This window comes from Phocoena phocoena, chromosome 2, assembly GCF_963924675.1.
Source record: "Phocoena phocoena chromosome 2, mPhoPho1.1, whole genome shotgun sequence".
Classification (NCBI taxonomy): domain Eukaryota; kingdom Metazoa; phylum Chordata; class Mammalia; order Artiodactyla; family Phocoenidae; genus Phocoena; species Phocoena phocoena.
Window position 1 is genome coordinate 144,718,407 of NC_089220.1, and position 22,386 is coordinate 144,740,792.

The 22,386-nt window shown below is 53.8% G+C and overlaps 1 protein-coding gene across 2 annotated transcripts; it reads left to right on the forward strand.

Moving 5' to 3' along the window:
• The first annotated feature begins 1,768 nt into the window (after window positions 1–1,768).
• On the forward strand, window positions 1,769–20,779 carry CTSH (cathepsin H). 2 transcript variants are annotated; one of them, XM_065901043.1, is made up of 12 exons: window positions 1,769–1,940; window positions 5,292–5,323; window positions 5,992–6,097; window positions 7,662–7,732; window positions 8,298–8,402; window positions 10,951–11,037; window positions 11,800–11,855; window positions 13,671–13,752; window positions 15,024–15,092; window positions 17,864–17,970; window positions 19,779–19,904; window positions 20,691–20,779. In XM_065901043.1, the coding sequence occupies exons 1-12, from the start codon at window positions 1,850–1,852 to the stop codon at window positions 20,764–20,766; spliced, it is 1,008 nt and encodes a 335-aa protein (XP_065757115.1). In that variant the 5' UTR covers window positions 1,769–1,849; the 3' UTR covers window positions 20,767–20,779. The 2 variants fall into 2 exon arrangements, with proteins under 2 accessions (XP_065757115.1, XP_065757122.1); XM_065901050.1 differs by having other exon boundaries at window positions 1,850–1,940; window positions 5,992–6,036.
• Window positions 20,780–22,386: the final 1,607 nt, after the last annotated feature.

Sequence of the window (22,386 nt, forward strand, 5' to 3'; positions counted from 1 at the left end):
CCCTCTGTGGGAATACAGAGGACCAAGACTGCAGAGAAACCCTCACAGAGGTGACACCCGGCTGGAGCCATAGGAGTAGATGAACTCACCAAGAAAGTGGCTGCAGGGAGCGAAGGACGGAGAGAGAGCCCAAGACTGAGCCCGTATTTGGGGTGAGTCGCTATTATGGTGCCATGTTTGGGTCTAGTGTTTTACCTATAACTAAACTGTAAAACTATGTTTAACCACTCTGGGAGGCAGGGCACCTACTCGCATTTTACAGATGAGGAAACTGAGGTCCTGTGGGGGGCGAACCACTGGCTTAGGTCATATGGTGAATCCGTAGTAGGACTAGAACCAAACATTAGTCTATAACTGACCAAGCCAGTGCCTTTCATATCTCAGGCCTTCTGGAATGAACCACAAAGGAGGGTCACTGGAGACCCAGCACAGGGAACGAGTTTGGGGTCTGAGGTCTAATACTAGGGCCTTTGGTCCTGCCACTCTCCTGGTGGCTCAGATGGGCAGAAAGATGAGGTGGTTCCTCCACACCTGAAGGATAGGCCATCACAGAGGCTGGACACCTTTATCCCAAAGCCAGGGGCTTAACTTTCCAAATAGCAACCATGCAGGGTCTTTTCTCAGACATTTGCCTCAAAGCACACCCAAGGGGCATCCAGACAGGGGCTGATTTATAAACTGACAAAGATCTGCTTTATCTGAAAAGACAGTGTCTGCTGGCACTGCTAACCTTCATGCAGATTCAGTGCCCACCCTGAGCAGTCACCCTGAAGCCCTGTAAGTGCCGATTCCAGAGCCATACCCAGACCTGCCAGTCAAATCCCAAGACAGAACTCCAGGAATCTGCTTCCTCAGGAGCCTCACAGGCGGAGTCTGGGTGAGAACTAGGTTTCCTCCTGTCTGAGGGAAGGAGACATAAGACAGCTCAGATCTGACAGGCCAGCCCTAACAGGCTCTGACCACACCGAAATGCCTCGGGCTACAAAAGAGCAGGGTGAGCAAATGCAGTAGGTCAAACCTGGGTTCAGACTCCCTCTGCACGCTTACTGGGAACGTTACCATCAACTCTCGGAGCCTCAGTTTCCCCATTTGTAAAATGGCAGGTCCACAACCTGCCACTTGGCAGGGTGATGACCTAAGTGAAGAACCTGGCCCCATTGGCTGCTGCAGGCAGGTCTGATCATCCTCTCCTCTCCCTTGAAGCAACCCCTGTGCATGTTTCCTTCATTGGAGATGTTCATTGTTTTATGTATCTCACACCCAGACTCTTATAAATCATATTCTTCCTTTTTCAGATTTGCAAAAAAGAAAAAATGGCTCTACAGCTGCTAATAGGACTTTCTCAGCAGAAAGACTTTAGACTTTCTTGGGGGGCGGGCGGGGGTAGGGGTGGAACAAGCTCATAAGAACTGCTATCTACTTCCTCTAGTTTAAGTTCATTCCAAGGCTCAAGGGACAACCAGGGGAATGTGATTAATGAGGGTGGGAGATGGGGGCTCTGGGGTGGGGACAGGCACCACCCTCGCCCATAGTGCCTGCCAGTCCCGACAGACCTGCAGATCTAGGACCCCGCCGCACGGAGCGGTCCAACTCTCCTCTACCCTTCCTTGCAGAGAAGGAGACAGGGGAGTGATGTGGCCAGGACGGGAGGTCGAAGGCGGTCCACTCCCACGAGCCTGGCGCTCCGGGCAGTCCTGCAAGGTCCCGCCGCCTCCCGCCTCCTCCCCCCGCCCCCCACTCCCGCCCGGCCCCGCCCCTCGCGCCCTCCCGCCCTCCCGAGGCGGCTTTTGGCTGCGTGCCCCGCGGCCTCCGGAGCCAGTGCGCCGGCCGAGTCGCAGCCACCGCCACAATGTGGGCCATCCTGCCACTGCTCTGCGCCGGAGTCTGGCTCCTGGGCCCCACCCCCTGCGGCGCCGCCGACCTGGCAGTGAGCTCCCTAGGTACGGGGACGAGCGCCCCCGGAAAGGGGCCCGGCAGGTCGGAGACTCTGGGGACCTTGGGCGGGTGGGGACTCTGGGCTCGGGAGCAGCCGGGCAACGCATTTACCAGGCCCGAGGCTCAAGGGCTCTGCGGGTCGGGAACCGGGATCCAGCCAGGGTGACCTGTGTGACGGGGAGGGGGGCGGGAGGAGGGGGCGGTTTGGAGGGCGGGCGTCTCGCGTGAGCAGAGGAGCGGGTGGCTAGGTGCCCAGGGCCCCTCTTGCTCGGGGCGCGGCAGAGACTAGTACGCCACAGCAGTCTGCGGCCCCTTCTGCCCTCCACCCCCCATCTGGAGACTTAGAGGACGTTGATCTGCCCGTGCCAGAGGCAAGCAGGGACTTTCCAGCCTTTCCTAGTAGCTTTCAGGGACTTGCACATAGGGGATCCCCAGAGGTGCCTTGAGAGCCCGTCTGTACGATGGGCTGGACGGGCTGTTCGGAGAAGTGACTTGCACTTAGAGCAATAGCAGTTTTAGCCCCTGAAGACTGAGGGTGTCTGTTCCAAGGGCTCAGGGTGGTAAGGTCCAGCCCCAGGGCTCCCCTTTATGGCCAAGTGGGCTGTGAGTGGCCCAGCTTCATGCTGCTCTTACACCCCTTCTATTGCTGGGGGTCCAGCCACCTCCCCCGGCTGAAGGCTCGCCCCTGCAGCCTCCCTCCTGCCCTGCCACTCCCCACCCTCAGTCTCTGCCCACTGCCCACAGGCTCTGACCTCAGCAGACCACCAGCCCCCTCACCCTGGTCGGGGGACAAATTGTAGCCAAAGAGCAGCCTGGGGATGGGACAGAGATCACTGGGGCTGAATCTTTTCGACCAGAATCTTGCCTTATTCCTCCCGACCCATTTGTCCAAGGAAGTCCCCCAGTCTTGCAGACCTGGGAGGACGCCCAGCTCCAGCTCAGTCCCAACCTAAGGAAAACCCAGCTGCCCCCAAGCCAGGGCTCTGCTTTACCCTGGCTGTGTCCTGCGTGGAGGAGGAGGGCTGGTGCTGGAAGCCGTCTTAACACCAAAGCAGGGCTTGGCAAACTTTTCCTTATGTAAAGGGCCAGATAGTAAATATTTCAGGCTTTGTGAACCACACAGGCTCTGTAGCAGCTACTTGTGTTGAAAGCAGCCATAGGCAGTGTGCAAATGAATAAGCGGGTTGTATTCCCGGAAACTTTTACGTATAGACACTGAAATTTGAATTCAAATGATTTTAAGGTGCTACAAAATGTCATTTTTAAAAAACCATTTAAAAGTGTGAACACTTTTAGCTCGTGGGCCATACAAAAACAGGCTAATTCCTGTTCTAGACACTCCCACATGGTCCCCGAGACAGGGCGGTACATAAAGGATGTGTGCTTTCTTCCAAAAGTCACAATGGATTGAAATGGATCTATCTGAGGTTGGGGTGAAAGGTCACCAGAGATCTCTCTCGCCCAAGATCATCTCTGGCTTTTTCTTCTGCTGACCTCCAGCGAATGAGAACTAATACTGGGTTTTCACACCTGCTTGTTGCTTTTGAAACCTCTGGAGGCAAACACTGGTCAGTTGTCCTAAACTCCATCTGCCTTAAATCCTGGTCCTAAATTGAGATCTGTCTTCCTCTGAAGCCATCCGCTGTAGCAGGGCCTTAACTAGGATTTGCAATCCTCTGAAACCCCACGCAGGGCATATATTGGGGAAATGTGCATTTCTTCCCCAGGGAAAATGGCTATCACTTGCTTTCTGGAACAGATCTGCGACCCACAGGGGGAGATCCTAAATCCCATACAACAGTGATCTTCAAACTGTGGGGTGTAGATCAGTGGGGAAACACAAAAAAAGTTGTAAGTGATACCAGCACAGACAGGGAATCTATTTCCAAACCCTTTACTTCCAAGAGAAGAGAGGACCTCACCAAAGTATCAGCTGCCAGGGTCCTAGAAATAATGTTGCGTAATAGAGCACCATGTGATTTGGGGCGTAGGAAGGAGTGCAAGGAATTGAGTGACATTGCTCTAAAAATTGCCTTCTGTTCCCAGAAGCAGTAAGCAATGAACAATCCTGTTTATTTGAGCAGAATTTCTCAGGCCTTTTAAAGGGCTGAGACAAAGACCAGAATTAATGCTAACCCATTCAAGAAAATCGGTAATATTCACCCGTGAATATATAAATCCATGGGGAGGGGGGTTGTTAGTAAAGTTTAATTTACCTCATTAAGAGATGCCTTTCCAATACAAGTTTACTTTTTATGTTTAACAAATACTTTTCATAAGGCATATTTGACATGTTTTAATCAGTGTTAATAATGATGGTGATGATGATGACTTAATCCAGAATAAATTTTTATAATAGTCAGAGGCATATGGGTCACAGGGAGTAACAGTAATTTCAATTTATACTTTCTGTTCTTGTTGTTGCATAAAAGGATGCTAGAGCGACCAAGTATAAACAGATACTCCCTTAGGGTAAAATTCTGTGAGATGTGGGTGGAGATGGGAGTTCAAGGAGAAAAAGAAACTATCTAAAATATCCAGCTCTTATAGAAGGGCTTGTTCGTGTTACTGATGGTGGATATCAAATCATGATGGTATCGTGGATCTTTTTGGCCGGCTTTAAAAGAATGATGTAACAGTCTTATTTTTATATGTCATTCTTTACAATAAGCTGGAATACATCCTTTGCAGCTATGAACATTTGAAGTGCAGTTTTCAGATAGCTTAAAAATGTACAAGGGTGGATATAGCAGGGGTCTACAAATGACTGGCCAGCCCGTTTTTTGTGAATAAAGTTTTATTGAAACAGTCACACCCCTTCATTTTCACACACAAGGGCAGAGTTGAGTAGTTGTAACAGACTGTAGAGACAGCGAAGTCTAATATATTTACCATCTGTGCCTTTAACAAAATTTTGCCCACACTTGGGATATATAGGTTTTGAAATTAACTTCTTCCTGAAGTGTAGCGCAGAAAAAGGCACAAATCATTAAATATGCATTTTAATGAATTTTCATAATCTAAACATACTCGTGAAACCAGCACCCAGATGAAGACATAGAACATCACCAGCACTCCAGAAGCCCCCTCTGTACCCCCACTAAGGACCACCACTATCCTGACTTTTAATACCATAGGTTAATGGCATGTCGTTTTTCAAAATTAATTTGGAGTACAAAAGCGGTAAGAGTTTGAGTTCCTCTCCACGTTCAGCATTAGATAACACCATTTTGGGTGCTTTAAATTTAGCCCAGTTCCCTAAAATGCAAATCAGTTCTGATGTGCCCTACTTGGCTATAGACGTTACTGCGAGACACCCAGGCCTAATTTTTTTTTTTTCTTTTTTCTTTTTGCAGAGAAGTTTCACTTTAAGTCATGGATGTTGCAGGTCAGTGTCCACCTTCTTTCTGAAGTTCTTCACTTCACTAAGTTTCCTGTTATCAAATGAAACTGTGCTGGATTTGAGATAATGAAGAGGGATTTTCCAACCCCATCTCCCTGGGTCTTTCCCAACTGGGAATCGGTCAAACACTGGGAACGATTCAGTTAAGTGAATTCCTTCCAAACAGTGGTCCCCAGTGATGAAGTTGGCTAGCAGCCTTTCAAGCCTTGAGATTCATTTCTGTATTTTGTATTCACGTCACATTGTGTGTTTGCTGCAAAATCAGTTTGCTGCAAAATCAGTGTGTGTATTTTTGAAGCATGGTGATTTCTGCCATTAACTTGACCTAGTACCAGTTGCGGCGTCCAGAGGTGACCTGCACTTGGCAGGTCCTTCACCAGGGCCTCTTGGTCTCTTGGCTGACTCTCTGGCAGCTGCATGGGCTTCATTCTGGCCACAGGTCCCCAGAGGCAGCGGGGGGCGGGGGGGTTGCTTTGTAACTTCCTGACTTTCACCACAGAGACCCAGGGCAGTGTCCTGCCTGTGATACAGATTTGGCCTGAGAATCGTGGCAGAAAGAAAACCTGCAATCCTCCTCTTAGAAAACAAAACTGTCTCCCTCTGGTGAGCTGCATTCTGTTTCTGTGACTTATTGCTGATGTGTTTTGTTTCAGCACCAAAAGAAATACAGCTCGGAGGAGTACCACCACAGGCTGCAGGCGTTTGTCAGCAACTGGAGGAAAATCAATGCCCACAACGCCGGGAACCACACATTCAAAAGTACCGTGGGGACACCTTTCCTGCGGGCTTCTCGCCCATGGCAGGAGGGAGCATCTCAGATGGGGAAGGAAATCAATGAGTGGTGCCACTGATTAAAGGGCCCACTAGGGGTTTGGGGTGGACAGAGCAGCAAGCCAGGCTCTGAAGCTGGGCTTGGCTGACCTCAGATTCTGGCTCCGCCATTATTTTCTGAGATTCAAGGGGTTGTAGCTTTAGGACGATGCTGGTACCCCTGGATGGTTGTGAAGTTTACGGGAGGTGTACAGAAGCCCTGCCCTGTTCCTGCCATCTGTGGGTCCAGCCCAGAGGCTAAGCCCCTGGATTGCTGTCGGGGCAGCCTCTTTAGAGACGTGCCCTGGACTCATGAGCAGCCTCTTAGGACATCTGCCGTCCCTCCGGGTTAGTTTCACTAGAAACACACACACACTGCGTGTATACTGAGGGCTCAGAAATGACGGCAGTGTCAGCCAAGTTGGTATTGTGGTCAAAAGCATGAGGTGGAAGGAAACCAGAAGTTGAATCTCACTTCTGCCCAGTATTGACTGTGTGACCCCGCTCTGAAGTTTTACTTGACTGTAAAGTAGAGAGGATAACGCTCCCCTCGCGGGTTAGGAAGACTGAAGGAGGTGGCAGGTGGCCAGGCAGTTGGCGCAGGTGTGCTGGTTCTGTACCCTGCCGTTCACCAGACTCACTGATGGGGTATCTAAAAATATGGGTGCCCAGGCCCCACCCCAGACCCATTACGTCTGCATCTCCAGGTTGCAGCCCAGACATTTGTACTGTGGAAAAACTCCCCCAGGAGACTTCCCTGGTGGTCCAGTGGGTAAGACCCTGCACTCCCAGTGCAGGGGACCCGGGTTCAATCCCTAGTCAGGGAACTAGATCCCGCATGCGTGCCACAGCTAAGGGTCCTCATGCTGCAACTAAAGATCCCACATGCCGCAGCAAAGATCCCGTGTGCCACAGCTAAAACCTGGCGCAGCCAAAATAAATCAATAAATATTACGAAAAAAAAAGAAAGAAAAAGAAAGAGAAGGCAAGCTCCCCAGGGAATTCTGAAGCACAGTGAAGTTGACCTTGGTATATTGGATTACAGTTGAACAATGCAGGGTTAGAGGCACTGACCCTCTGCACCGCTGAGAATCTGAGTATAATGTATAGTCTGCCCTCCACACACACGGTTTCTCTGTATACCCAGTTCCTCTGTCTCCACGGTTCTGCATCCAAGGATCCAACCCACCTGGGATCGTGTTGCACTGCAGTGTTTACTATTGAAAAAAATCTGTGTGTAAGTGCATCTGCCCAGTTCAAACCATGCGGTTCAAGGGTCAACTGTAAAACCAACTATACTTCACTAAAAAATAAATTAAAAAAAAACTTTTTTGAAAGGGTCAACTGTACACGACATTTAAAAATTTGAAGGAGCCAAGTTGCAGGGGGCTGTAAATCGGACACACGTGAACGTGGCGTTTCATTATTTTTTCTCTTTATTAGTGACTTACTGAGCTCCTGTTTTTTTGTTGTGTTTTTTTGTTCATTTATGGGTTTTCCTTCTCTTTTTCAGTGGGACCGAACCAGTTTTCAGACATGAGCTTTGCTGAATTAAAACGCAAGTATCTTTGGTCAGAACCTCAGGTGGGTGTGATTCATTGTGACCAAACCTGAGTCTTTTCGCTCAAACCTTTGGAATCAGCTCATAGCCCTCTCTGCTTCCAGAGCGCTTCGGCCCCTCGCCAGCTGCAGGTTCTTGGGGGATCCAGACATGTCAGCTCCCAGCAGTTCGTCAGTCCATGCTCATGGCCTCTTGCAGACCCCAAACTTAGAGTTGCTGGAGAAAATACAGTTGCCCCTTAAAACTGAATTTCGGATAAACAACAAATAGTATTTTAGCATAAGTATATCCTAAATATTGCAAAGGACAGACATTACAGACTTATTCATCATTTATCTGAAATTCAAATTTAACTGAGTGAACTGTATCTTTATTTGCTAAACCCGCCTACCCTGTCCTAACGACCCCCAATCTGGGCTCCCAGAAGGACCTGTCATTTAGCATTTGGAACCAACGGGTAGAGGTGGGATGGTTCTGACAGCTACAGTCTTTCTTATTCTCTCTTGGTGATTCCACTTTAATGACATACTTTTCCATCAAAACGGTTTCTCTTCTTCCCCCTGAAAAAAATGTAATTCGTTGTTTCAGAATTGCTCAGCCACCAAAGGTAACTACCTTCGGGGTACTGGTCCCTACCCACCCTCCATGGACTGGCGGAAAAAAGGAAATTTTGTCTCACCAGTGAAAAATCAGGTATGCATGACAATCCCCACCTTTCCCCCCACACACACCAAATAGCCACATTTTCAGGCAGTATGCCAGGAAGAAAAACTCAAAAGAATCCCAAAACACAGAGAGTATATCCCCAACTCTATTTTTTTTCTCATCATCTCTCTAGCTGCCTTCCTCTGAAAGGCTGGGAGGTCATTGTTTTTATGGATGGCTCTGGGGGATAAAAGCGTATTTCTTCACTGGGCTGAAGTTTACCCATCCCCCTTGTTCCACCCCACTGTGTAAAGTTCCCCGTTGGCCCTAGGTCTCTTCTACAGTCACCCAAAACATCACGTTCTCTGTGCCCTTCAGTAACTGCACACCGGGACCCCGTTCCTACTGCCCACATCTTTTCTTCCCCGTCCTCCATACGCTGCATGAGGCACCAGGGCCCAGCCCCTCCCTGGCTGGCTGCTTTCCCACAAGGGAGGTGCAGGTGGTTAGCGAACAGAATGGAACCCAGCGTTTCAGACCTGTTCTCAGGAGCACCCCCACAGGGCACAGCATGCCTGGCAAGGGGAGTGGCGGCGTCTTCCCCGCACTCACAGAGGTGAGGACCCGGCCGCTGGCTGGAGGGTCCCAGCACATTGCTCTGTCCTGGAGAGTCCGGACCCACCCCTTGCTGTCCCCTGGAAGTGACAGTGCAGTGGCCTTCTTCAGGAAGATGCCGACCTCTCGATCCCAGGAAATACAGGTGAAGGTTTCCCTCCTGGAAGCACTTTGCTTTCCACTGAAACTCTCCATGAGAAACATTTTCTCCCTTTCCTTAACGCCACATGGCACAGCTCCAAATCCTCCCAGGCTCACTGGGTTCCCAGAACCTGCCTAGTGATCTAGACGGTTTAAACCAGCACCCGGAAGCCGAGACAAGTCTCCCCTCCCAGCAGTCGGAGGGGTAGAATGAAGTCAGCCCTCTGCCCCAAGCCCCAAAGGCAGCTTTTAGACCATCTGAGAATTCCACGACCGACCGTTCAAAGCAACAAGCGTTAAATGTGGAAGCCCGAAACCTGCTCACCCTGTGGGCAGGTGAGAAGGGGAAGTCTGCCAAGAACGTTCCGGGTCCTTGTGTTAACTGACCCTCGGGCAGGACGGAGCCCCGGGGCGGAGGGGCCAGAACAAGGCGATTACCCTCATGGGTGTGTGTGGTCTCTCGCTGTAGACACCATGCGGTGACCGGATCTGACATTAGCTCAGCAGCCTTGAGGGTTTCTCACTTTACAGAGGAGGAAGCGCTGAAGGTACAAGGCAAGCAGATGACAGAGGGCCCTTCCATCCAGGTCTCTACTCAAGGCCAGTGCTGGCCACTCGGCCCTGCCCTGCCTCCTGCAGTGGTGGCCAAGCCCAGCCTCTGACCAGCCAGAGACGCTCTGACCAGGCCCTCCCTCCCTGCCGAGGGAAGGCTTTGAGAGGAAGAACTGGGGCCCGGGGTAGGGTAAAGGCTCTTTCCAGGGAGACAGCAGTGAGGACTCAACAAGGACAGCGAAGGCGGGAATCTTAGGAGAAGTTTCAGAAGTAAAATATGGAAGACTGAACCAGCAAGGGGCAGAAAAGAGACCAAGATGCGGCTGAGAGAAAAACACAACAGCTAATATTACGGAGCCCGTGGGGTAACTGCACGATGGGCAGGATCTCATCTACCCCTCTGACAAACAGCCCTGTGAGGCAAGCACGGCTGTTCCCACGTTACAAATGATGAGACCGAGGGTCAGAGTGGGCAGCAGCTCGCCCAGGCCGCACGGTGGGTGTGGGGCAGAGCTATGATTTGGATGAGGCTGGCAGGTTCCAGCGCCCGACTCTGAGCCCTCGGGAGGCGCCAGGAGGAAGGTGGCCGGGCAGCGGCAGTGACCGTGGCAGAGGACGGGGAGATGGACGGGTGGGGCAGGACACGCAGAGTCTGAGGGGTTTGGGGCACATACGGGTGGGATCATCTGGGAGACAGGGTGTCTGGGCCTGGGTGGAGGTGAGGGCTGAGCGTTTGGGGAGTTGTCAGTTTAACAGTTGGGACTGTGGGTGAGATTCGAGGTGGAAAGGTGAGAGAGAAGCTTCTAGAAACAGGACTCTGGCTAGTCCTTCTGTTGGAAGACAGTGGGAAGAAGACGAGCCAGCATAAGATTCAGAAGTAGAGGGACTTCCCTGGCGGTCGAGTGGTTAAGACCCTGCGCTTCCACTGCCGGGGCATGGGTTCCATCCCTGGTCGAGGAACTAAGATCCCGCATGCCAAAAAAAGATTCCGAGGAACAGAAGAGCACAGAGTGGGGTCGGAGGGAGGGCTCTGGCCGTGTAGGCCAGTGGGGGTTGGTAGCGGGGGCCCAAGATTGGGAGTGCACGGGCGCTCGTGAGCGGTGGCGGCCGCTGCTTCCCCTGTGCGAGCCTCGGCCTCCTCGTCTGCAACACGGGGAGAAGGATGCCGGCCTCGCGGGCCTCGTGAGGGTCAGAGTGGACAGTGTGGGCCAGGGCTTTGTCAGCTGAAGTCACAGGAGCCCGCGGGGTCCTGGTCCCTGACCTCCCTCCCCCTCCCCTTGGCCTCTAGGGCAGCTGCGGCAGTTGCTGGACCTTCTCCACCACCGGGGCCCTGGAGTCTGCTGTCGCCATAGCAACTGGGAGGCTGCCCTCTTTGGTGAGCGATCAGCCATGGTGCTGGGGGAGGGATGCGGGAGAGGGGTCACAGCTTCACTCCAAGGCCTGATTCGGAGGGCCCGGCCTGGGCCGTCAGGCTTCTTTGTGGCTTTTGCTGACACTGCCATTTCAGTTGGACTTCAGGTGTCCCAGCCTCACGGACATGCAGCGTGCAGACCTCAGCTGACACTTCAGAAGGAATGAGGCTTGTTGAGGAGATGGCCCAAGGGCTCATCCGTGGGTGGGTCGGGGTGTTACTCGGTGTGGCCACCTGGGGCCTTCCGAGAGCAGAGCCTGCCTGGGAGGCAGCCCTGTAGGAACTGTGCCCCTCTCAAGCTGGTCACCTTCAGGCAAGGAAGAGTGAGCGGGGACTCCTGAGCCCCTGGAGTGAGGGGTGACTGCCCAGCCGCTGCCTCCTATGTGGGGAAGAGGGGCCGGCAAGGCTGGTGAGGGCCACCAGGAACCGGCTTGAGGGAAGGCCTGTCCCCTCCCCCTCCCATCTGCCACCACGGGACCCCAGGAGCCGCACATACGTGCACACCGCCAGGGCCCCCCGTGCCCTCTCACCTGCCCGCTTGGCTGCCAGGCCATCGCTGAGCTTCTCCCCGACAGGGGCTGGCTGCTGGGGAGACAGCCCTTGCCCTCTGGAAGCTTAGCATCTGGTGCCCTTGGGCCCGGGCGGGCGGGGCTGCAGGTGTGGGTCGGCTCGGGAGGCATGGCGCTGGAGGCGCTCAGCTCATCGGGCGTGCGTTCCTCCCTCCAGGCCGAGCAGCAGCTGGTGGACTGCGCCCAGAACTTCAACAATCATGGCTGCCAAGGGTACGGCCCTGACCGGGGTGGGGGGCTGGGGGGCCCAAAGCCCCTGCTCATTTCCCGGGGTCACTTCTGTTGGGCCTCGTACGGGTGGGGCACTGCCACAGCCTCTGCCCTCGGTGGGAACAAAATCGGCCCCGCTTGTGGAGGGGGAAGGTCACCTCACACGCCCAAGGTCCCTCAGCTGGAACGGGCAGAGCTGTAATGCAAGCCCAGGCCTGGCTGGTTCCAAGATCCGTCCTCGTTCCCTGGTGTCACCCGGATTTCACCCCACAGCACACTTGGCCTCACCGGCCACCAAGGCCTCTGGCGAGTGGCCGAAAGAATTAATAGAATGAGAAGCACACCATCCTCCAAAACCAAGATCCACACACAGGTGTCTGGTTGGCCTTTCCACAGGTTCTCTAAAGCTCTAGCCACCCCAGCTTGGCAGGCCGCGTCGAGGAGCTTTCCTGTAGATGTGGTGCAGGGTTCAGGCATAAAGGCTGCGTCTCTGCTGGGCCTGCTTTCCTGGCCCTTTTATTTATTATTATTTTTTTAATTTATTTTTTTGGCCATACCATATGGCTTGCGGGATCTTAATGCCCCGACCAGGGATCAAACCCGAGTCCACAGCAGTGAAAGCACCGAGTCTTAACCACTGGACCGCCAGGGAATTCCCCCGACCCACGGGTTCTTAGGGATTTACCCACGTTTCTCTGTGTCTCCAGCCCTCATCTCCTCCTCACGTGCTCTGAGACCTTTCCTCGGGATGAGCGGCTTTCCCAGAACATACGTGTGTAAAGCCAGGCCCTCGTGCTCCCCTAGGGCACGCTCCCAGCCTCGCCTCCGCTCGCCTACCTGCGGCCCATCCCTCTCTCCGGCGAGTCCTGGGAAGGCCCGGTGCTCCACCTGCTCTGACAGAGCCAGCACGAGGGCCTCCACGCTCGGGCCGCGTCTGGGAGTCGGGGGTGAAGCCACGGCCTAGTTGCTGATCCACCATCATATCATGGTTAGCCTCATGGCTTTTTGGTCTCTTTCCTCTTTGCAACTTATAAACACCACCCATCACAAGTCTGAAAGGGCATCCTGGGGCCCCACCATTTTTCTGAGGGATCTGTTTGCTTTGGTTTACTTCATTTTTTCCTTCATTCAGCAAGTACGACAGCACCTGCCCTACATGTAGGCACGAGGGATACAGCAGCTAATGTTCTAGCTGTGCCGCAGGTGGGGTGGTGACAGATGCTCTGGACAAAACCCAGAAGGGACAGGAGATTGATGGGGAGTCGTGGCTGGAGAGCTGTTGAGTCTTCTTTACTCCAGGAGGCAACACGAGGTGAAAGAGCCACCTTTGGAACCAGATCCTGGCTGTAGCTCTGGGGCCCTGGGCAAGTTGTTCAGCCTTTCTGAGCTTCAAGAAGTAACAGCAGCTACCTCCCGGTGTTCCGAGGGGTTGGAAAGTCATGTTTGCAGAGCGCCTGCCCAGGCGGGGCCCAGTGGACACGGTGGTGGCAACGACAGTCAGCTGGGCAGATCCTGTCGGGTCCTGTTCCTGACAGAGCGAGGGGCCTGGCTTCCAGAGGTCTCTGTCCCACGGAAGCATGTGTGGCTGGACCTTGGACCCTCCTTGATAGCCTCTTCTGAGTCTGTTGAGCTGTATCCTGGGGCCGGGCAAACAGGGTGGCATTGCTAGCCCCTCGGAGACTTCTCTGCCCCTGGGATATGCCCCAACCACGGCCTCCCAGCCCTGCCAGGGCAAACGTCTCCAAGCTTCAGCCCCTGCAGGCCCCGCCTCCATCGGGGCCAGTCTCAGGTGGGCACAGATGTGTATGCTTCTTGCAGGGGTCTCCCCAGCCAGGCCTTCGAGTACATCCGGTACAACAAGGGCATCATGGGTGAAGACACCTACCCCTACAAAGGCCAGGTAACTCTGGGCAGCCTGGGCTCTCTCTTCTTGATCTGCAGTGCTCCCCGTCTCCGTTCTTGTCCCAGCCTCGGAACACATCTCTTCCCCTGCACCCCCCTGGAGGACCCCCTACTTCCACCTGGATTCTCAGAATTGTCTCTTGCAGCTCACTTTTTCCCCTCCTCTACTTGCCCAAGCCCCATCTGTCAGCCAGCCGGGGGGGCTCTTACCGCCCTGTGTGTGGCAGCACCGTCAGGCTGCCCCGCCCTGCCGTGAGTGCACCGGGACGCCGTCTGTTGGCTTCTTCCCTCCCCGTTTGTGCGGACAGCACTCCTGGGCCCATACCCGCTTTGTCCAGGGCCTCCCCTGCCATCACCTCAACCCCGCCTGTGCACGGCTGGACACCTCGACTGTCCCACAAACCTGGGATTCCTCCTGTATCTCCCCTCTCAGCGATGGGAGGACCACCCTTCCCTAAAATGTCTTGGCGGCCAGTGGTCCGTTCTTGGGGCGGCCCCCTGACCCAGACCTCACCTCAGTCAGCCTTCTGACCATCTTAGACCTTCTCGCATCTGCTCCTTTGGTCCATTCTGTGTCCCTGCCTGCACTCGGACCTTGGCTTCCCTTCACCCTAGATCACTGTGGGTGCCCTCTCCTTGCCCCACCCACCCACCCAGGGGCCGCCAGAGTGGCCTCTGAGACTCAGCTCTGACCACACCCTGCCTTGTTCAGAACTCTTCAAAGGCTCCTCCGGGCCTGCAAGAGAAACTCCAGACTCTTCGGCCTGCCTTTCGAGGCCTGCCCTCCCCCCACGTCGCACAGATCTGTCTTCCCAGTCTTGGCTTTTACTTCACTCTCCCCTTCATAAGCCTTCTGCTCCCACCCACCCACTTGCTGGTTCCTAAACGTCAGGTCCTGCCTTCTTGTCATCCTGACCGTCTCTCCCGCCTCAGAAGGGTTTGATCTTCCCTCCGTGTGTCCTCTGCGCCTGCCTCTTGCAGGTGAAGTTCCTTGGGCTGAGACTGGCCCCTTCCTTGTGCTCCCAGCAGGTGCCATGCGAGCCCACCTCTGCCAAAGCCAGCACAGGACCCTTTCCTCCCACTAGACTGCGAGGTCCTTGAGGGCAAGGAGGCCTCTAGTTCTCTCATAAGTGACCTCATCACCCAGGCCCTGGGACCTGTAGCTTTTGCTTTATAAATGTTATCAAATTGCATAGGGGAGGACTGAAGTCTCAGCCCGGGGCCGAGCATCCCTAACCTGTATCCCATGACCTTTGCCACCCTGAACAGGATGGTGACTGCAAGTTCCAGCCCAGTAAGGCCATTGCTTTTGTCAAGGATGTAGCCAACATCACAATGGTGAGTACCGATCCTTCTCTCGGATAGGGAACGTGTTCGGATCAGGAGGCCAGTCTCCACTGCCGTCAGATGGCCAGTGGGCACTGCAGGGCAGCCTTTCTGAGCAGCACATCACTTTGACTCACGAGTTTTGATTATCCTTGAATCTCAATCACCATGACGGGGGCAGGATGCAAGACAGGAGGGAAAGAGCAAGAGACGCATTCGGGTGCTCTGGTTCTGACCTGGGTCCGTACGACTCTTCCGTCTTGTGTTTCAGTTTTCTTGTCTGTAAAATGCAAGAATTAATCCCCATCCTACCAAAGAGGATGTGAGGATGTGTGCGATATCGGGTATGTGTGTGAGAGATTGAATGTGAATGCAGAGTATGAATGTGTGTCAGTCAGGATAAACCAGGTTATGCCGTAGGAATAGCTCCAAACTCTGGATGGCTTAAAACAATCAGATTTTATGTCTCATTCGTGTGACATGTCCCTTGGTTTAAGCAGGGCTGTTCTCTGTGTCCTTGGCTTCACTCCAGGACCCAGGCAGATGGAAAGAGTGGTAAATTATGCACTGGCTCTTAAACCCAAAACAAGTTACACAGCCACACCTAACCTCAAGTAGATGGGGAAGTCCATAACTTCAGTACAGCACAAACCATACTCTGTCCGAGAGGGAGCTGGAATAAGCGTGAACAGCCCTCGTGACTCCACTGTTGGCATGTTTGCAAGCATGGGCGAACATGCATGAAGAGTGAAAGAATATTTCCACGGATGTGTGTAGGTGTGACGCGTGCTGATGAGAGCAGTAGGCTGAGGGTGTGTGCCCACAAATGTGTGCGTAAATCACAAACGTGATGACTGTGTAATGACAGTAGCTACCATTTAATTAAAGCATGTGCCATGCAGTCAGCAACAGTAATGAAATTTATGGAGTGCTGACAGGAGCTATACCAACCACTTAACATGTATTATCAAGACAACCCTAGGAGATAAATGTCATTATCACCTTCATTTTATAGGTGAAGAAAGGTTCAGAGTGGTTAAGTAACGTGCCCAAGGCCACAAAGCTAGAAGTGGAAGCTGGATTTTAACGGAAACCATGTCATTCCAAAATCTACACCCTGTATTTGGGATGTTTCTGACTATGGTAGATTTATCTTCAAACAAGAGCCAGTGGGCTTCCCTGGTGGCGCAGTGGTTGAGAGTCCGCCTGCCGATGCAGGGGACGCGGGTTCGTGCACCGGTCCGGGAAGATCCCACATGCCGCAGAGCGGCTGGGCCCATGAGCCATGCATGGCCACTGAGCCTGCGTGTCTGGAGCCTGTGCTCCACAACAGTGAGAGGGCGCGTACCACAAAAAAAAAAAAAAAAAACAAGAGCCAGTTTCTCTTAGATACACTCACCAAGGGCTGACCGACTGGCCCATTCGTATCCCATTAGGCAGTGAACCGGGAGCTCAAAGGTATCCCTTTTGCCTGGTGCCCAGGAGAGCCTTGCCCATGGCACCTGCAGGGCCCTAAGAGCAGGCCAGCACTGGCGTCCGGCCCTCCTTGGCAGGGCCGAGGGATGGCCACAGGAACGGCTGGCCCCACGACATGCTCCCCCTCTAGGTGAGCAGGCCTCCGTGCCTTCCTAGTCTCATCTGCCCTGACCTGTCTGTGCTCACAAGGCCTTTTCTGAGCACAGGGAAGGGAGCGGCTTGCTTATCAGGCAGCTGTTTGCTCTTTGCAGTTGTGTCACTGCCTGCCCCTCCACGGAGGTAGGACGGAGGAAGGGCTGGTGCCCCAGCCCCTCCAACCTGACCCTCCCTCAGCAGAGCCCTGGCCTCAGCTCACCCTCATTTCGACTCCCTAAGTCTCCAGCCAGGGGAATGGCCTCCTTAGCTCATGCTAACCCAGCGGGTCCCAGCAGGGATGCTTTAAGAAATCCTGCTGCATGGGACCCACCCTGGAGATGCTGATGTAATCGTCTGGGGCGCAGCCTGGGCACTGGGATTTTGTAAAGCTCCCCTGGTGATTGCAACTGCTGCTCTCGCCCAGTCTCCGCAGCTCTGTTCCAAAGCCGCAGCCTCCAGGAAGCCTCTGACTTCCTCATGCCACCTTCCCCATTGGACGGGGATGCATCCGCCTCGGGCACACACACACATTTCTACCACCGTCTGGGCCTTATCTGCTCATGGACTTCTAACCCCTGAGTTCTACCAAAAAAAGCTCCTTAGACTGGCGTTGTGGGTGCAGGGGTTCCTGCGGGTGGGAGTGGGGGAGTCACACCCATCTCTGCACCCCCTGGAGCCCCTGGTCCATGGGGGGGCCTTGGCATGTGGCTGTGAGTGAGCGAGCGAATGAGTCCACGCTGTACCCTGGGCCTGACCCGGAAGGGTGCAGGATTCCCTCGGAGCAGAGCAAGGAGGGGGAGAGAGAGGAGCGCACAGTCCAGCCCAGCAAAGCCGAGGGAGGTCACAGGGGAGCCAGGATTTGGGAGGAGGGGCCCACAAGCCAAATAAAAAACCCCAAGGATCCCGGCCATTCAGGCGCAAGAGAGCAGGGGCCCCCATACCAGCCCCCAATACCCAGGGCTTGGCTCTGCTGTAAGGAAGGGCAGCTCCCCCTTGGCGGCAGCTTCCCCTTGGCGGCAGCTTTTTGGCCTAAAACAGACTTCTCGTCCCTCCACAGAATCATTGCTTTGAGCCTCTGTCCCCTACTTTGGGGCAAAGGGCCATATTTCACAAGTGGGGTGGGGAGGTGGCAGAGGCCACGTGTGTCCACCTGTCGGCCCCTCTGTCCACAGAACGACGAGGAGGCGATGGTGGAGGCGGTGGCCCTGTACAACCCTGTGAGCTTTGCCTTCGAGGTGACTGATGACTTTCTGATGTACCAAAAGGGTGTCTACTCCAGGTGAGTCGGGGAGGGGCTGGGTGGGCATTTCGCACCTTCCGCCAGTGCATCAGCCTGCAGCCCTGAAGGTCAGGATCCACGGTCCCCAAGTGGGAGCAGGAGAGGCGGTCCCATGGTTGGTCAGGGCTGGGGTCCCGGCCCCCATTTGAGCCCAGAGCTCACCCTTCCTCAGCAGAAGAGCTGCCTCTCGTGATGAAAACCTGTGTTCAGAAATCTGAAGATGTGACATGGGAAATGGCTGCTCTCAGACGCCAGAATCCCGTGCTGAAGCCTCCACCGCAGGGTTTTTCAGGAAGCCCGAGTTCTCTAACACTGGTGTCGTCTCACCCAGGCCTCTTGCCTGTTTTGCAATTTGAGCTCAGCCACTTCCGGTAGCATCTCCTTCATAGCCTCTTGTCATCTGGCCATTCCCAAGTGCAGGTGTTCTCCAGGGCTTTCTCCTCAGCCCTCTGCCCTCTTCTCACACACTCCTTGAACTCCACGGCCAGCTGTTTGCTGAGAAATTCCAAGTCTCCATCCGCCAGCCTGGTCTCTGCAGGGCATTAGACCCACAGATCTAAGGGCCTCGCCGCAGCATCAAGCTGGATGGCCCGTGGAAACCTGAGATCCTGCATGTTTCCGTCCCTCACCAGACGCTGTCCCATTAACACTGCTCAGAAGCGTGCTCTCCGCTCCCTCCCCGTGTCTCTGCCCACCGTTGCCTCCTTCCTGCTCTGTCCTTGTGCCCTCACCGCTGGTCCGTCCTCCACTCGGAGCCAGAAGTCAGCCTTCGGGAACACCCTTCTCACCACTCCAACTTCTCCATCCTCCAGCATCTCCCCACCATCTCGTGTCTTAGCTCGGCCGGGGAAACCCTCGTGATCTGGTCCTTCTTTCTCCAAGCTCATCTCCCGTCAAAGCCACCCGCGTCCTCCCTGTTCCACCCCGTGCCCCTGCCCCACTGAAGAGCTCATAGTTTTATGCGAGTCCCCTGCCTCCCCAGGGAAGCCTTGCCCCTGCCCCACCCCGTTCCCACTTGGTTGGATCCCCTCCCTCGGGCTCCTGTCAGCTCCCCAGCCGTCACAGCCCTCGGTCCATTGTATGGAAGCAGCCTCTCTGCCATCCTCCCTGCCGAAGGAGGTGTCCTAAATCCAGGAGCAGAGTTTTGCACGCTGCTGGTGTCTCGCACCTCGTCCCTGGGCCTGGCACATACCAACAACTCAGTTACACGTCGGCTCAGTGATCACACGGCCACTGCAGTTTGTCCTCTTGAAATTTTCAGTTTCCTCATGAGAACTAGTTCACTAGCTAAAATGAGAAACCTGTGTAATTGTCCCAAATACAAGGTAATCTTAAAATTACATACAGTGGCAACAAAGCAATGCCATGTGAAACTCCAGCCGGACACTGTTGCCCTCAGAAGGTGCAGCAGGAGGGCTGCTCTCTCCTGTTATGAAAGAGGCATCAGAAAGCGTCAGGTGTCAGAGCTGGGCCAGCACCACGCTAAATCTTGCTCCTTTGGGTGAGAAGAACCCAAGGGGCTGAAGAGAATACTTTTCTTTCCCTGTGACTAAACGAGAGTTAATTCACCACCTTAAATGCCTCCCAGTCCCCGCTTTGGGAAACCTTGCTCTAATTCACTTGTTGGATGTGATCGAATCACTTTTTTTTTTCTTTGGCTGTGCTGCATGGCAGGCCGGATCTTAGTTCCCCTACCAGGGATCCAACCCACGTCCCCTGCAGTGGAAGCAGAGTGCTAACCCCTGGACCGCCACCGAAGTCCCACATATTTTCCATATTTTCAAGCCTCTTTCATTTTCATTTTCCAGTACTTCCTGTCATAAAACTCCAGATAAAGTAAACCACGCAGTCCTGGCTGTTGGGTATGGAGAAGAAAATGGGATACCCTATTGGATCGTGAAGAACTCTTGGGGTCCCCAGTGGGGAATGAAGGGGTAAGCAGCTTCCAGGTCCCGTGTGCTGGGAGGGGGCGTGATTGCTCAGGTCTGGGGGCCCTCGGAGTGTGCGGGCGGGGGGTCTCCTCCACCTCAAATGTGGCTTCCAAGAAGGGGCTGCTAAACAGAGCCTTTAGCCCGGGCCAGGAAGAGGGGAGCGTGAGGATGTGACCCTCACACCCCCAAGAATCCTCCAGCAGCCCCTCTCCCATCCTGGACCCCAGATTTTGATGACTCTGTGTCTGGAACAGGAGTCCATTTGGCTCAGGAGGTTCTATGACCACCACTAGGAAACAGTTCACAACACAGGACCCTGCTGGGACTAAGCCAGCGTCTGGGAGGGCCTGTGGGTGAGAAATCCAAGCACCAAGTTTACCCGATGGCTGACAGCCCCTCCTTCTAGAATGGGGCTGGAATCAGGTGGCCTGGGTACATACCTCTTCTCTCAGACTCCGTGTCCTCATCTGAAAAGGGGGTTTTCATCTGTTACCCGAGGGGTCCCAGTGGTGATTAAATAACTACGTGAGGTCCTAGGCAGGGCTAAGAACGGGGCCCTCAGCAAACTCTGGGACAAGTGAGAGATGGACAGAATAAGGAAGAGTTCAGGGGGCAGCCAGGTGGAGGGAAGAAGTTACTCACAGGTCAGAGATTTCCTGGTGGTCAGATAAACCCAGTACTGCTGTTTTGTAAGTTCAGAGGGCCTAATCCCTGGAGTCAGACCTTGGTTCCAGAAGGGCCTGTGGAGAGGAAGCCGCCAGCCAGGCCTCAGCCCCTCCCTCTGTGCAGGTACTTCCTCATGGAGCGCGGGAAGAACATGTGCGGCCTGGCAGCCTGCGCCTCCTACCCCATCCCCCTGGTGTGAGCTGGGGCGGCAGCAGCAGCAGCGACTGGTTGGTGGATGGAGGGAGGACCGGGCAGCCTGGGGCCTAAAACCCTGCCCTGGAGGAAGTGAGCGGTGGGAGACCCCCCCAGGGCCCCGAGCCTGGAAACCCAAAGAAAACGACGAGGAAGAATTCCATGGAGCAACAGGCCCACACACGTCTTCTGACACAGAGGTCACCACCAGCCATGTGCCTGAAGCAGGGTTTTTAACTGACTCAGCGCCACATGGACCAAGAATGTTTTCTTCCCAGAAAGGCTGCCCTTCCCATTTGGAGGAAGCTCCACTGACAGTCTTTTCTGTGGTCTTTATTGAATAAACCTTCAGTGAGCACCTCCCTGAGTCAGGCTGTGTGCTGGGGCCTGGGCCTGCCTCCGGGCCCTGGCCTCCTAAGAGGGAGGCACCAAGGGGTGGCCGGCTCTCTGGCTGGGAGGACGGCGTGGGTGCTGGCGCCACTGTCTCCCAGAGGCGGGACCCGGGAGGAAGAACAGGCTTCATTTGAGATCTTGACTGTCCCCACATGGGGAAAGAGGAGCTAGTGTGCCAGGCCCTGGCAGAGCCAGGATTCAAACCCACGACACCGGCCTGGAAGCCTGTACTTCTCCACTGGGCCTCCCCTGTCCCAGCTTCCTGCTCCTACTGCCCTGCCCCTCCGCCCGGGACTGCCCCCATCTCTTCCTCCCCTGATGCTCCCGCCACCTCCACTATCCCTTCTCTTGAGAAAATGGTGTCTCCATCCAGAGGGTGGCCGTGGAGTCTCTGCTGCTTCCCGATGCCTCTGGGCTCCAGGGAGTAGGGTCTGTGGCACGAGTTGGTGCTGTTTGTCCTACAGTTCACAGATGTACCTAATAAGAAAATCTTTCATGTCATTTGGGCCTCCTGGAGAGCTAACGGCTTGAGACTTGTTATTTTCATGACAAGCCCTATTTAGAGAATGCAAGTGTGGTTTAATCTGTTACGAAAGTCTAGTAACATAAGACACCACAACAGTAAGTCAAGACAAAAACCAATCACCTTAATAAACAGTAATCGGATGAAATTCAATCTATTTTATTCTAGTTAATCTACTCTAGATTTTTAAAAAACACTAACATGAAGTGAAAGCATAATTCCTTAATACAATAAAGATCCCCAAACCCGGGGCAGTGGTATAAAAGGAGTTCCATTAAAGGCAGACAGGGAACAAATAGGCCCAAGATCAGTACAGTCGCTTAACATCAATCTGGAAAGTCTGGCTGCTGTGGTGAGGAATAAACCACATGAATATGTGCGCACGGTATACTAATGTGGCTGCAAACCGTCAAGAGGATGTACATCAAAACTCAGAACGAATGAAAGGAGTTCAGGGAGTGGCTGCTTACCAGATACAGACACAAAAAAATCAAAATCCTTCAACAAAACTCAGAAGAAAAGTATTTTACACTGTAGCAACAAAACTAGTAGCCAGGAATAACCACACACACACACACACACGTCCTACATGAAGAAAATGATTAAATTACTAAAAACTGTAAAGGAAGACTTGAATAAATTGAGAAGCATACCATATTCTTGAATTTGAAAGATTACCATAAATAAATTGATTCTAGCCCAAAATAAAAA